Genomic DNA, 17,014 nt, shown 5'->3' with positions numbered 1-17,014 from the left:
CATCTTATGGTTTCTAGACCACTATGTTCAAGACCAGGCATGGCCTAATTGAAAAAAGTATTGTCTCTGATTTAAGAAAAATGGGATTATTCATGAAAAGAGTAACAGAAACTGGCTAATATTTCCAGTTAGGAATTAAGAGAGCATGCCTAGAAATGAATGTTGAGTATGTTGGACAGGGATGCAACTGAAATATAAGGTACACAGGAGATGCTAAAGATATGTTTACACAAGCAAATGACATTACACCTAAGCATTTGTGTTTTGAGGTATGTGTTTCCAAATTTATGCTTAATGGTATAGATAATTACATACTTCTCTAAAAATATTTTATTGTAATTCCAGAAAGTAAAAATATATATTAAATAAGAAAATAATGCTCTCAAATGAATCAGTGTTTAAATTATACAATGGTCATAAAATATAAATCAACGAACTTAACTTAAATCCATATGGACACAATATGATTTATAAAAAAAAAAAATCTTGAAGGTTATCCAGCACAGTGATCAACAATGAATGCACTTTATTACCATCTTGTCTTATACCCAAGTGATTTTGCTTATTGCTTTCAGATAATTCTGATGCTCTATCATTTAATACATGGCATTAGCTAAATCTCTTTTCAAATTAAAAGGTAAGAAAATTACTCACTTTTAAAAAATACATTTAAGATACACATAAATACTCCACTTACCCATATTCGACCCACAAACGCATTGGCTTCTTCTTCCACCACTGATAGATTTCTGAGCAGATAGGGATCAAACACTGGATCATTGTCATTGACATCTGTCACCACCACATTTACCGTGGCAGTTGAGGTCTTAAAGAAAAAAAAAATGGGGGGAGATTAGATGTGAGAGGAGTTATTTTTATTTCGATGTCAGTTAATTAGTCATACTGGCATTTGTCTATCTGAAAGTCATCTCATTACTATTCCTATTCCTTAGCTTTCCAAAAAAGACAAGAAAAAAAAAGAGGAATCTCGCAATTTTCAAACACCTCAAAAAACAGATGGAAAAAACAAATGATATTAAAGGGCAAACATCTTCTTGAAAATGTCAAATATTTCCTGGAGGCTTACTTTTAGAAAGTGTTTTACCTTTATCTTGTTCACATTTTGTGGGTGGTAGGTTTTTGTTTATAGACACTTGTACCCCTTTTTCTCTGAAATGTAACATTTCTGCAGTTTTTACCACTTATATGTTGTACTGTTTAAAAATATAACTAGCACACTATAAAATAGCGTGGTATGTCAAATGGGTATTTTCAGGTAAGCAAATACTACCAGAAAATAATATATTAGTAATTTTCTAGGTTCACATCTAAACCAAGAGTTTGAGGACCATACACCACTAATCATAAAACACACACACACACACACACACACACACACACACACACACACACAACCTTTTGGTTATACAGCTTAAGGAAATGGTAAGTGGGTAATCCTACCAGTAGTACGTGCTACCTGGTTAAAAGGTAAAATCCCTAGCCTGCTGCAACTCGAGAACATAATGTAGGTCAATGACTTTTGCATAATCAAGGAACGTCTTCATACATGACTCAAGCTGGAAAATGCTCTGTCTAATCAAAGCCTGAGTACAGCACATGCCCTCCACCCAGCTCTGTCACAGTGAGGGGCAGATCACAGAAGGTTGAGAGAAAATTAGAGAACAAAAGTATTCTTGGCTGGAAAATGAAAAATCCATTATGCTATGATATTAAATATTTAATAACATGCAAATAAAAAGGAGGAGGAAAAGCAGGATGGTACCGTCATGAGAGAATTACTTAACTTTCTTTTTAAAAAAGACAAACAGGATTTGTCCTAATCTGTAAGTGACATGGGGTGAGAGGCTAAAAAGCTGAGCATAAAGAAGTGACTTAGAGGAAGTGAACCTGAAGAAATTTTGCAGCGTTCATGGGCCTGAGGGGTCAAAAACTGGACTTCCTAGCTACTAAGGAGGAGAAGTCCTGGTAAACACCCCATCCTTTCTGTTGCAAAATCAAGGAACATCTTCATACGTGACACAAGCTGGAAACTGCTCTGTCTAATCAAAGACTGAATATAGCACATGCTTTCTTGGGATCACTGAAGTTCTATACTCTATGAGTAATGCTGCATAAGGTCTAGACCAGGCCTTACTCAGATTAAAACTCAATAGTCAAGGGCTTCCCTGGTGGCGCAGTGGTTGAGAGTCCGACTGCCAATGCAGGGGACATGGGTTCGTCCCCTGGTCTGGGAAGATCCCATATGCTGCAGAGTGGCTAGGCCCGTGAGCCATGGCCGCTAAGCCTGCGTGTCCAGAGCCTGTGCTCCGCAACGGGAGAGGCCACAACAGTGAGAGGCCCGCGTACCACAAAAGAAAAAAGAAAAAAAAAAAACTCAATAGTCAAATTTTGGTTGGATTAAGGTGATCTGTCCTTATTTTAACAGACATATATTAAATCTTCTTTTGAGCAATATAATTTTATTCCAAGCCTTTATAATTTTTCATATATAATGTCTAGTGGTCATTAAAAATATTACCAGGCATAGCAGAGTATTCTTGGGTATTGATAATGGCTTATTTCTTTATTTGTGTACTAGCTACATTGATGGGCTTATTTTGTGAAAATTTATACAGCTATTCAGTATGATTTGTATATATTTCTGTATTTAAAACTCCCAATAAAATTTTATTTAAAGAAATGTCAAAGACAAGCAGAACAGTGTTGTTTAGTCAAAGCCGGGAAACAACCTAAATGCCCACCAATAGTAGATGTTTATATAATAGATTGTGTTTTTTGCACATAATGGAATAACATGTGATACTAAGAATGTACAGACTACATTCACCTCAATGAATTTCATGAATGTAAGGCTGAGTGTACGAAGTCAGACACAACACAGTACACACTACATGATTCCAAATATATAAATTTCAAAGATTGGCAGAAATACTCCATTGTGATAGAAGTCAGGATAGGGATGACTTTTGTGAAGAAGGTAGAGTAGAAAGTGGCATGATTGTAAGGCTGGGCTTCTGGAGTGCTAATTAATTTCTGTTTCTTGTTCTGAATAGTGATCATACAAGTATTTTCACTATGTGAAAATTCATTAAGCTGCACAGTTATGGTTTGTGCACTCTTCTGTGTGCATCTCTCCATGAAATCATTTAGTTTAAAGAATGCATGCACATCAACATACGCTTGTGTGTAGATATATATGGATATGTATAAATTTAAATGTCATCTGATTAGATGAAGTACAAGTCATGTTATTTTCTCCTTTTAACTTTTATATATTTTCCAAATTTTCTCTAAGAGAGCTACATTGCTTTAATAACAAAAATCAGTTTAACAAATGTTATTTCTTTAAAAGTTGTGTTAGAGTTAAAGCTAGTAAAAAGATTTAAAGCTAGTAAAAAGATGTGCCTTTATAGTAGCAGTAGTTCCCAATTTGCCTGAGGGTGAAGGAGACATTAAAATGGACAGCTGGGAGCCAAAATCTAAGAGTAGCCATGCTAGAGTTTGCTGACCTTCCTTCTAAATGCTTGCATAAAGTGCCAGCCTATCTGTATTTCCCTTACTGGTGTCCATCCTATTCTTTAAAATTCCCATTCTTGACACTATGGAGTGGGATGATTTCAGCCTATACTGGGTCCTCAAAGGCTGTGGTCTGTAACTGGGTGGTATAGATGAGAACTGGATCACTAGGTGAACTAAGAAGTAAATAACAAATCCACCATTCCTGTGCTAATAGGGGCTGAAATTTATAGACCATATAGATGTATTTATCCATATCTTAGAGATAGTATATGAAATAAAGAATATCCATTTCTCTGGCAGAAATGTAAAGTAATAAACACACAGAGAATAACTTCCAGCTTATATATTTCTTGTAAAGTGGTCTGAAGATCACTTGCATCAGAATCACTTGGATTATCATTAAAAATGCAGATTTCTGGGCTACACATTAGAACTATTGACTCTATTCTGCAATATTCAAATTATATCTTTGCAATTTGTTTCACGTAAATTGCTGGTAATCCTTTTATTTAAGAAAAGTCCATCCACCTGTGTTCTTATTAAATACCTTTCTTAAAACCTGTGATTATTAAGGCTAAACGGTTAATTTTACTATAATTCTACAAAGGACATAAGTTTAAATATTTAGATAAGAAAAGTGCTATCAAAATATGAGACTATTATTATTTTGTAATTACTTTCTTCTTCAACATCCCACTGTATGTGCACATGTATAAGTCGATCCCTAAAATTATATAAATGATGAAACTAACTGAAGAAGCTTTTGTTTGAAATCTAAATGTTTCTTTCCCTAGTGACATTCTCAGGACAAACTTTTGAAAATGAAACAAATTTGCTTAAAAGGATCATAATTTTAAAGCTGAATGAGACCTTATTCATTCTTAAAGAAAGAAAACTTGAGGGAACTAGAAATGCTAAGTGACCTGGCCAAGGAGAATTGAAATTAACAAGTAAATAACTGAAAGAAAAAAAAAAAGCTCTAGAAAGAACTAACCCACTAATGTTAGCCCAGAACCTATTTTCAGTTTTTTATGTGGCCAAAGCCATAATTAGTAGACTGAAACTATGCCAGATAGCTTAATATGCTATTTCTTTCCCATCTTTACTGTTGTCTAAGAAATCTTACGTTTAAGGCCAGAGGTAAAAGGTGCTAGCTAATAATACTTCCATTAATTTCTGATTCATCATGTGACCTATCTCAAATGGTTGACCTAAAACCTCCTTATTAATTTTACTTCACTCTAATTATACCCCTTACTCCATGCTTAGTAATTCCCTCTTTTCCTTAGAATTTTCCCCCTCAGTTATTTCCTAGCCAAATTACACATTAAACTTTCATCATAAGTCAAGTTCTCAATTATTTTCTTCTTGAGATTCTCACTGACTTCTTTACATATATCTTATACAGGCACACTATATTAATTAAGGGGATTGCATATGTAAAAAGTAATCTTAGATTTTATTTTTATTGCCTCACCTAATCTCTAAGTGCCTTCTCTTGGCCTCACTATTTACTAAAACTGCTTTGTATAGTTTATTTTCCACATATAGCTGTTTACCTAATGTTTGAAAAGTGGCAAATAGCTTATTATGGGCAGATTGTTTACCAAATTTAAGAAATTATCCTTATCTATTTTTCTAATTTTTAATTAAGATGATAAAACTGTCTAGTATCAATTTTGTATGGTAAATTTTCTACAGCAATCCTCCTCAAAAAGCGTGAGGAGAGCATTATGTACCCCCATCCAGTCTATTTTTTGATCAAAGAAGTCATTTCAAGTAAACTGGAGATACATTGCTATTTGAATTGGGTGAGTCTTCTAGACACGTATACTGAATTTGAAATTATTTCTAGAGAAAAGTGCTTAGTTGGCCCATATGCGCTAGACTAAAGACAAAAGCTACTTTGTGGCATAAAAATGGTGAAAAAAACAGTCTAATAAAGCACTGCTAATGAATGCATTGTTACAGTGCTTAAAAATCAGAATAGTGGTAGTTGTGGATGGGTAGATTGAAGAATACAATCAAATGATTTTAAAACACACCTACATAACTAAACAATTTATTTTTAATACTAATTTTTAGGTGCAGAGGAAATAAAATTTATCTTCTCTAGAATTATGGGCCCTTTTAAACCATTTCAATCATCAAGGATTAGTCAAGATTCGGAGCGCCGCTTACAAATAACCTGTAGAATCAGTCAACTTGGTTTCCTAAGTGATTCAAGGTATTTATGCACAAATTCCCTTCCCTCCACTGTCCCCCACCCTCAAAAAAGTGACTTTAAAGGAAATAGATTCCAACATAGTAAAACTGCCAGAACTGCCAGTGCTGTGCTGGTGCTGGACACAATGAAATACTTCTTAGACTAAGTTAGATTTCATTTTCCCCATAAATTAGGTAAGAGAGCAAATTCCACGTTATCTATTCTGTCAAGTCAAAGTTGCAGCTCCATAACAAATTCAGAATATAGGTTCATTGATTAAAAGAGCCCATTGGAGGGCTTCCCTGGTGGCGCAGTGGTTGAGAGCCCGCCTGCCGATGCAGGGGACAGGGGTTCGTGCCCCGGTCCGGGAAGATCCCACATGCCGCGGAGCGGCTAGGCCCGTGAGCCATGGCCTCTGAGCCTGCGCATCCGGAGCCTGTGCTCCGCAACGGGAGAGGCCACAACAGTGAGAGGCCCGGGTACCGCAAAAGAGCCCATTGGAGAAAAAAGCACTTTGAGTAATTTTAAGTAGTTGCTCCAAATGAAAAAGAGATTAATTCATGAATTCATGACTGTAATAAATTGTTTTAGAGTGTAAACTACAAGGTTCTCTCAGTTTCTTTAGGACTATTTTTAAAACCCTTTCCCAAAGAGAGTACTCACCCCATCTGGCCTGCCATCATTAGCAGTGACGATCAGAATGTAGCGATCAGTGCTTTCCCTGTCCAGTGCTTTCCCTAAGGTTAGAATCCCAGTACTAGTGACAGAGAAAACAAACAAACAAATGAGACAGAAAAAGATATTATGTCACAGGGAGTCTTTCTACTATTGTGAACTACTTTTGATAGTTTTTCTTTTTTTTTTCCTTTCAGCAAACATAGCTTGAGTATTTAAGATGAACGATTCTAGGATTCATGCTGAAAATTGAAAAAGGCTTTTAAGGCTGTTGAGCCTCTTAGCAATAATGAAAAATTGCCAAACTGAATGAGATAAGTGAGTTGATTCTGTAGCCTCCAAGGAAAAAAAAACAAAACAAACTATGCTCAATTCATTACAGGAAGAAAGATATCTATCTTGTTTGTGATGATTTCAAAGGTAAAAGAGTCCATTAATCTTTAGCAGTTTCATAATGCTTTGAGTAAAAAAGTGATTTCTTTAATCTATATCACCACTCCCATTCATTGTCACATATGTGACCACTACGGAAATGAAAACATCTAAATTTCATCTTTGATTAAACCATAGAGACTAAAATTTTTCTTCTTTCCAAATTTCAAAATAACTGAGTCTTACTGTAGAAAATTAGAAAATATACAGTAGAATATTAAAACTTTCATAGATATTATGGGTTTTTTAATATTTCTTTGTATTCTCTATTATAACCATATTTAAATACATTATAATTGCTTTCAAAAGAGCACTCAGGCTGCATATTTTACATTATTTTCAAGATAACATAATTTTATGAACATTCGTTCTCTCATTTTACAATTTATAAAAACAAACTCTTTTGTTGATACACTAACAATTTTACCATCTTGTTATTCTCTTGAAATTTAGATATTTCTTAAGTATTATGTATAATGGGAGATGAACAGCCTTTGGGAAAATTCTCATACTTAGAATACTTTTAATACTAATTCTTAACCTTTTCACTGTTTAGAATACATACTTTCAGATATTTAAGCTTTTATTCTCCCATGTAACTTGTTTTATAACACTTTGGTCGCTTATTATGTTCTCTAAAACAAGTTCTACATTTATGTCTTAGATATTACAATCTGATGTTGTACATGGCATTTTAATTAAGGTCTAACAAGTATCTACTGTGAAGGAGAGGTTACATTAATTTAACAAAACATTAAAATATTTATCAAGTATAAAAGCATAATTTGTTTCTGATAGATAAAAGGCTTTCATTTTAATGCAAGTGCTTTTGTTGTTATAGTGGAATTTAAGCAATCCGCACCACATATGGTAGTTGAGTACAGAGAGTCAATGCCAAGGAATCAAAATCAGAGTCACAGTTACTCTGTTTTATTTTATTGTTGTTATTGATATGGACTAAAAAAAAAGTTCTAAACATATGGTATGACTATGAAAAACAGACTTTGCTCCTTGTACATTTTAAAATGTTTTGTCCAAATAACTGAAAACCAATTCCCAGAGTAGTTTGTAACAATCAAATTTGGATCAACTTCCCATACTGCAGATGGTTCAGATAACCCCATTCTAAAATGACATTCAAAGAGAAAAGTAAATCATTTATTGCTTCTGAGACTTATTCACAAGTAACTTAAGAAATCTGAAAATCTATCCATAGTAAAATGAAAGAAAGAAGAAAATTCAGTTATTGTTTTCCATTTTTCTCCTCAGTTTAAGCTTCGACTCTATATTATGCCTTGTATATTAAATTAGAAAATCACTAGAAATTTATATTGTATTAGAATTTAGAGCCATATTATACCTAAATAGCTTATTTTTCATAGTCTGGTATTATTATGGAAATAGTTCTTTGCTTAAGATGATGTGTGCCTTGTGTCCCAACGTCGTAGACAGTTAGACAGGATATTTGGGAAATAGAAAAAGAGAGAAAAAATAGGTACTGTCTTTTGGTATTCATAGCTGAAAGATTAGCTTATGAGTACACACAAGCATCCTTCCACAAAATTCCAGAAATAACTGGAAAGGAAGACTCTTGAATTGGAATGGAATGGAAGTTCCATTGGAAGTTGGAACTTCCAATGGAAGTTCCATTGGAAGTTGGAACTTCCAATGGAAGTTCCAAGTTGAATGGAAGCTATAGAGCAGTATACATTAGGCTGCATTTAGAAATGCAGTAAATCTTATCAGTCCATATCCTAAAAATACATAAGAATGACTCCTGATAAAACATCAATAATAGTGCTACTTAAATTTTACATAATTGAAAATATATTGCACAGGAGTGATGTCAGTGAAAATGGTGACGTAGACAGCTTGAAGAGGTGGTCTCTCCACAGAAGCATCGAAAAATGAAGCAGGAAGAATCAGAAACAACTTTGATAGGACTCTGGAAAACAGTCAAAGGTTGACAGCACCCAAATGAAGGTAGAATTAAGAAAAAGGCAACTTAAAAATTGTAGTAAAGATTTGTTCCATTTTTACTTGTCCTTGTCCCAGCCCTTTCTGGCTTAGAGTAGTCTTAAAGATGGTGGTCAACATTCCCAGTGTGCTACTCTGGTCCTTGTTTCTGGAGGCAGCGAAACTATCCTTATTCACAAAGAATTGTGTTTATCTATTCCAACTGGTCTGGAGGCTGCCTGAAGGAATAATACATGGTTTTTGTCTTGTTTTGCCTAACTCAGAATTCACTCAAGGTGGAAAAGCAGTGGGTATTCCTGGAAAACAGTGTAAGTCAGGGAGCAACCTGCAGCCATATGAAGAAATAGTTTATGTTTGAGGCATTCAGTGGAACACCAAAAGCCTGGCAGGAAAAACTGGGTAGAGAGTTTCTTGGAAAATTAGGGCATTCAAAAGTGCCCATGTATACTGGTGAATAGAACTGAGAGTCCAGAAATGAATCCATACGTCTGTGGCCAGTTGATTTTCAGCAAGAATGCCAAGATCATTCAATAGGGAAAGAATAATCTCTTCAACGAACAGTGCTGGGGCAATTGGAGATCTACATGCAAAACAACGTAATTGGATTATCTCATACCATATACAAAATTTAACTCAAAATGGATCAAAAATCTATATGTAAGTACTGAAACCATAAAACTCTTAGACAAAAGCATAGGGATAAATCTTTATGATTTGGGGTTTGATAATGTATTCTTAAATATGATAACAACAGCATGAACAGCACAAAGAAAAATAGGGCTTCCCTGGTGGAGCAGTGGTTAGGAATCTGCCTAACAATGCAGGGGACACGTGTTCCAGCCCTGGTCCAGGAAGATCCCACATGCCGCGGAGAAACTAAGCCCATGTGCTACAACTACTGAGCCTGCGCTCTAGAGCCTGTGAGCCACAACTACTGAAGCCCGCGTGCCACAACTACGATAGCCCGTGCGCCTAGAGCCCATGCTCCACAACAAGAGAAGCCACCGCAATGAGAAGCCTGCGCACTGCAACAAAGAGTAGCCCCCTGCTCGCCGCAACTAGAGAAAGCCCGTGCACAGCAACAAAGACCCAACACAGCCAAAAATAAATAAAATAAATTTAAAAAAAGTAAATAAACAGAATAGCAAATGTATTTAAAAAAATAGATATATTGATCTTCCTCAAATTAAAATTTTTTTGTGCATCAAAGTACAGTATCAAGAAAGTGAAAAAAAAACCTACAAAATGGGAGAAAATATTTGCAAATCATATATCTAAATAAGGGTCTGGTTCTCCAAATATATAAAGGACTCCCTACAACTCAACAGCAAAAAGGACAAACAACCCAATAAAAAATTGGCAAAGAATAGATACTTCTCCAAAGAAGATATACAAATGGCAAATTAGCACATGAAAACATGCTCAACATCATTAGTCATCAGGGGAATACAAATCAAAGCTACAATGAAATAGTACTTCATACTCACTAGAATAATTAACAAAACAGATGGGAAAATAATGTGTTGATGAAAACACGGAGGTATTGAAACACTTGTACATTGCTCGTGGGAATGTAAAACAGTTCAATCACTATGGAAAACAGTTTGGCAGTTCCTCAAAAAGTAAATGATTACTATGTGACCCAGCAATTCCAATTCTGGGTATACATTCAAAAGAATTGAAAACAGGTGCTTAAATACATGTATATTTGTGTGTGCTTAAATACATGTATCTATGTGTGTCTGTATGTGTGTGGATATTAGCAGTATCCACAATGACCAAAACAGAAAAACAGCCCAAATTTCCGTCAATGTATGAATGGATAAACAAACTGCTGTGTACACATGTAACAGAATACTATGCAGTTATAGAAAGGAAAGAAGTACTGAGATATGCTTCAACATGGAAGAACTCTGAAACATTAGGCTAAGTGAAAAAAGCCAGACACAAAAGGTCACATACTGTGTCATTCTATTTATAGGAAATATCCAAAATAAATAAATCCATAGAGGCAGAACACAACTTGGTGGTTGTCAGTGGTGGAGGGGAAGGGCAAGTAGGGAGTAACTGCTTAACCGAGTTGTGTTTCCTTTTGGAATGATGACGATGTTCCTGAACTAGATAGAATTGATAGTCATACAACATTGTGAGTCTACTAAATGCCACTGAATTGTTGGCTTTAAAATGGTTAATTTTATGCTATGTGAATTTAACCTCAATTATATTAATTATATTGCACAGAATTCCCTCACCAAACACTGAGGCTATATTCCTGAAATGTATTGTGATTGACAAAATCAAGCTCTTTTATACAATGAGTTGGTTTGCCAAACCATAAAAATGGTGTTCAAAAGTTGTTTAAACAATGTAGATAAAAAGTAGTGGAGGGTATCTACTTCCAAACAAACCAACCTTCTATTTAAGTGTTCATTTTCCCAAATTGCATCATTTATTAGGAAATACTGCAGCAGCATAATTATGCACTGAAAGAGATTATCTCACAGGTTTCATGCTTTGTATTCTTCCATTAATCTTTTTCAATACCTTCTACTGATTGTGATTAACATCATTTATACTGACAAGTGTCTGAGTCTTTGGCAGATTTATCATGCAGATTTGGGCATCATTTTTCAGGCCTTAAAATGATATTTAGAGAGGGTAAAATGTACCTCAAAATGTATGATTGCTTCTAGTTTGATATGGCATTCCATGTTGAACAGTAATTAGTGATTAACAAACACAGACCAATAGAAAGAGTTAAATATTGGTAGCCATTTAGGTAAGTTGATGGAGGCATGAACCAGCTGTGTGAGAAGGGTGATCTGAGCATATATTTTGAGAGTAGAGCTTACAGAAAAATATGCATATCATCTTTCTTACATGTTAATCTTCAGTGTAGCTCAAACTGATATGAAAAACATAAGCTTTAAATTTAGTGTCAAAATTAATTTAGTCACATAGAGAGAAATAAAAATGCCAGTGAAGATATAAAATTTTCAAATAAAGTTCTAACAAGGGGCAGAAATAACTCTGAGGTTCTTTTGTTTAGCACTTAGCCTTTAAGTGTTACATCACATGCCTTATGCTACAATGATGACATCAATAAGAATTCCTCAATTTCCTGCAATAAATAACAAATATTTTGCCATAATACTTGCAGAGGAAGTTTCTTTACATCTTGCTTAAATAGTTACTTATAAATGAATGTTTGCTGAATAAATATTTGCTGAATCATATGCAACTATTAGCACAGACATAAAAAGTTATTAAAATAATGCATTACACTACAGAACCATAAAGATCTGGCCATTCAATACATAACATTAACTGATTTACATATGAATGATTGTGATCTTTAAGGAACAAGCATTTTTCTTTAAAGAATAAGTTTCTTTCCTGGCCATATGACTAATCCAATTCATTAAAATGTCATACAGTGTGACAGAAAGAGAAAAACAAATACCGTATGCTAACACATATATATGGAATCAAAAAAAAAAGGGTCTGATGAACCTAGGGGCAGGACAGGAATAAAGACACAGACATAAAGAATGGACTTGCGGATGTGGGGAGGGGGAAGGGTAAGCTGGGACGAAGTGAGAGAGTAGCATTGACATATATACACTACCAAATGTAAAACAGATAGCTAGTGGGAAGCAGCTGCATAGCACAGGGAGATCAGCTAGGTGCTTTGTGACCACCTAAAGGGGTGGAATAGAGAGGGTGGGAAGGAGACCCAAGAGGGAGTTGATATGGGGATATATATACACATATAGCTGATTCACTTTGTTATACAGCAGAAACTAACACAACATTGTAAAGAAATTATACTCCAATAAAGATGTTAAAAAAATAAATAAAGCTATGACACTGAAAAAAAATGCATATAACAATTCAACACTTGGTAAATCCACACTAGCACTGAAATGAATATTCATTACAACTAATATTTTTTAAAGAATTATAAAAATGTTTTGGTATATTTGTATTTCAATGGAAAAAAAGGTAAGGTAATGAATGGTATTGTAATGATTATTGTTAAAAGTGGCATTATAGCATAAAATAATATTTAATGTAAACAATGAGCAAGTACTTTTTTTGTTGTTTTAAGAAGAAAAATGTAACCAAAATCACTATTTATATGAACTGAAGCATCTGATAAGACAGAACATGATTTCTTTTCTATTATTTTTTGAGAGAGCATCTGAATTATTCAAATCCTTAAAACTTACATAGAAGTGGTGATGCAAATTTGCACAAGTATCTCAGAAGTTTCAAAGAGGGAAGGGATTAAAATATCAATATTTCCCCCATTTCAAATGTGTTGAAATATATTGCTAAGGGTCTAGCCTAGCCTATAATTATCAATGGGAACAACAGCAATGAAGTGGCTGAAATAAAATTACCATAAGATAAAAGGCAATGAGCGCAGTGTACTGGACCCTGTATGATCATCAACAGAGATCATACAATCATCACAGAGTCCTGCCCTACTCTAGCTGTCCGGAAGAAGTTTGCATTTAAGGATATTTCTGTCTGTTTAGGTCAATTCAGACAAAGAGGATGCTGCATTGACATCTTTCACACTTTAAAGAACCTCTGTAACCAACTAGGTGTGTCTGTTCAGTTTCAAAAGCATAAATTAGAGAGTAGTAGACAAACACTTGCTAGGGTAGCAGCACGAGTGAGAATGTCTTTGATAAAACTGGTAGCTCATTAGATTTCACAACCAACAGTTTTAAAATCCTTCAGCATCAAGAGAAAAACAGATAAACACAGGAATGGAAATCTTTAACAGAGAAAGTAAGACCAGGGCAGGTGAAAACTTCACTGTTTTCTTATTTTTATCAGTTTTATTAACATATAATTCACATATCATTGAATTCACCCATTTAAAGTGTACAATTCAATAAATTTTAGCATATTTTCAGAGTAGTTCAACCATCACCACAATCAATTTTAGAATATTTTCACCACTGTACCCATTAGCAGTCATTCCCTATTCTCTGTCAGCCCCCAGCCTCAGGCAACCAGTAGTCTACTTTCTGTCTCTATAGATTGGCCTATTCTGGACATTTAATACAAATGAGATCAAACCAAATGTGTTCTTTTGTGAATGATTTCTTTCATTTAGTATGTTTTCAAGGTTCATGCATGTTTCAGTACTTATTCTCCTTTATTGCTGAATAATATTCCACTGTATGGATACACATTTTGTTAATTCATTTCATCTGTAGACAGACATTTGGGTTGTTTTCCACATTTTGCCATTGTAAATAATTCTGTTATAAACATTTCTGTGCAACTTTTTACGTGAACATAACATTTTCATTTCTCTTGAATAGACACGAGTGGAATTGCTGAGTTATATGGTAACTCTATGTTTAACATTTAGAGGAAATGAGAAATAGTTTTCCAGAGTGTACATTTTACATTCCCACCAGAAATATATGAGAATTCTGATATTTCCACATCTTTACCCATGTATGCTATTTCCTTTGTTTTTCATTATAGCTATTATAAGAGGATGTGAAGTGGTTATTTCATGATTGTAATTTGATTTCCCTAATGACTAGTGATTATGAGCATATTTCCACATGCTTATTGGCCATTCATATATCTTCGAAGAAATGTCTATTTAAATTTTTGTTCATTTTTACTTAGATTATTTATCTGCTTATTTTTGAGATATACTAGTTCTTTACATATCCTTCATATATTTAAAATATTTTCTTTCAGTCTGTGGGGTTGTCTTTCACTTTCTTGATGGTGCCATTTGAATCACATTTTTTCAAATTTTGATGAGGTGTAACTTATTAGTCTTTTTCTTAATCACTTTTGCTTTTTGTATCATATCTAAGAAATCATTGCCTAACCCAAATCATGATTTACATCTGTATTTTCTCCTTCATTATATAGTTTAATCTCTTATATTTAGGTCTGTGGTTCACTTTGAGTTAATTTTTACAGACGGTGTGAGGTAAAGACCCAACTTCATTCCTTTGCATGCTGTCTCAGCTTCATTTATTGAAAAGATTATTCTTTCCTAATTAGATTGTCTTGGCCATTTTTTTTTTTTTTGGAAATCAATGGACCATAAATATTAGGGGTTATTTTTGGATTCTTAAGTTTATCCTAGTAATCCAGACATCTATTCTTATACCAGTACCACACAGTCCTGATTACTGTAAAGTGTTCCTTTTACAAAGTTTTCTTTCTTTAAGAATGATTGTAAATTATAATTACTTATGATTAGTATGTACCTACGGGGGAAAATTCAAAATAGTAAATCTCTCCATTTTTTAAATGGAAGTTTATTCATCTGTGAAATCTAAAAATCTGGGAAATATTGTATCCAGGCACACAAACTCATGGCTGTACCACCCTCGTCAATGCAAAGTTGCACGTGTTTTTTTCTTACAAGATCAAGTGACCACACAGGGTTCTCTTGATTTGGCATTGTGTACCACATGTTCCTGAGACTGAAGCAGAGCCTGGCTAATTTGTCAAATTTTTCACTTTATACTCATGGGCTACATTTAGATTTCCATCCTTTTAGGGAGTAAAACCACTCAGGACCACACAGAAAACATCAGAGAGATAGCAAGAACATCTCTTTGACAGCCAGCCACACGTAAAAACAGAGCAGCTACTTTGCTGTTGAAGAAGAGAAACAAAGCTAACGTCAATGCCTTCTTTAATGCCTGCTGTCAGTTTCCTCAGTAGTTAAGACTGACATTATCTCTGATATGTTCAGAGAGGTGAGCAGAATGACATGGACATAGACCTCAAAGGGGCTTAGAATGAGCATGAAATATTTTTATCTTAGCTTTTTTAGAGTATACCTATATTACTCAAAAATTGAAGGATGGACTTTGGTGGCACCTTAAATGTATCTGAATTACACTTTTTCTTACAAAATTCCCTTTGAACAATTTAGTGCCAAGTTACTCTTTGTAGAAATATCCTTGTTATTATGCGTAGCTGACAATTTTAAAGGGATCTAATTAATCCCAGGTTATACCTGCAAATGAACTGTTTCCACCTCAGTGGATTTTACCTAGTAAAATTTTTTAAAATAAATAAACAGTGTCCTGGGTATGATTTCTGGATTCAGAATTATCCCCCGCAGCTCTCATTAACACTCATAGAAAAGAAAAGTAAAATAAAACTATAAACAGCTGAAAGTCTCTGATTAGAAGTCTGTCCTCTTGCTACCAGTACACTGTTTAACATTTTAAAAAGAAAAATAAATTTAGAAATTATTTTTAACTTACGTTTCTGAAAGATTAAAAACTCGCTGTGGATCTCCTTTCTCAATGGCATATGTTATTGGATCTCCCTCTCGATCAGTTGCCTTCAGAGAGAAAACATACTTTAATTATCAAGTAATTGGTATGTCTTCCATTCAGTACAGTATAATATAGAAACTTGAAACTAATAGCACAGAAGATCCATGATACCTTAAAGTATAAAGATGAAAACACGGGCAAATGGCTAGATGTAAAATAAAGAATTTCATATCTGATCCCAGCATTTCTGTCATTTTATGTCATCTGAAAGTTGTAACAATGAATAAGAATAATATCTCCTGAATGTATTCATAATCTTATCTGGTAGAGAAATACAGTAATGATTTTCCTATGGTTTACTTATTTAATTTTATATGAATAATTCAAACAAATATGTTGGAGTCTACATAAATGTTTACAGTGTCAAGAAATTATTTAATGCACTATTTTTTCTTTTTCTGCTCAGAATATATTGTCTGCAAAGCTTTATGGTTAAGAATTCTGAATCTGAAGCCAGAGAGCCTGAATAAAAAACTGGGCTCCATTTACTAATTGTGTGATTGTTTCTTAATTTCTTCATTTGTAAAATGAGAACTATAACAATATAAAAGTTAATAGATGTTGAGAGGTTTAAGTGAAATAATCTATATTAAAACACAGACTAAATCTGGCATATTGTAAATTTCAGTAAATATTAACCTTTTTTTCCCTTTTTCACTCAAGTCATAGTAGAAAAAATCTACAGCTTCTGACTTTGAGTTCTGAGTTTCTCTTACCCAAAATAAAGATACACACTGTATATTGTGGCACTGGAGTCTGGGATTTTACCATCTAAAATATCCAATAATTTCCTTTTCAATTATCCATTAAGTCCCCTTATGGAAGACTTGGG

The 17,014-nt window shown here is 34.1% G+C and overlaps 1 protein-coding gene across 1 annotated transcript in view; it reads right to left on the bottom strand.

Annotated features, from left to right (window-relative positions):
• The window catches only part of PCDH15 (protocadherin related 15), a 711,784-nt gene that overhangs the window by 220,567 nt on the left and 474,203 nt on the right, over nt 1–17,014 (bottom strand). The window contains exons 14-16 of the mRNA XM_049696610.1: nt 16,108–16,187; nt 6,410–6,503; nt 698–826 (exon numbers count right to left, since the gene is read on the bottom strand). Of these exons, the coding sequence (XP_049552567.1) occupies nt 698–826; nt 6,410–6,503; nt 16,108–16,187 (303 nt within the window). The remainder of the gene's footprint in view (nt 1–697; nt 827–6,409; nt 6,504–16,107; nt 16,188–17,014) is intronic.

This window comes from Orcinus orca, chromosome 14 (assembly GCF_937001465.1).
Source record: "Orcinus orca chromosome 14, mOrcOrc1.1, whole genome shotgun sequence".
NCBI lineage: Eukaryota > Metazoa > Chordata > Mammalia > Artiodactyla > Delphinidae > Orcinus > Orcinus orca.
The sequence above is the reverse complement of the archived record's forward strand: the minus strand, read 5'-3'. Positions and strand labels throughout refer to the sequence as shown.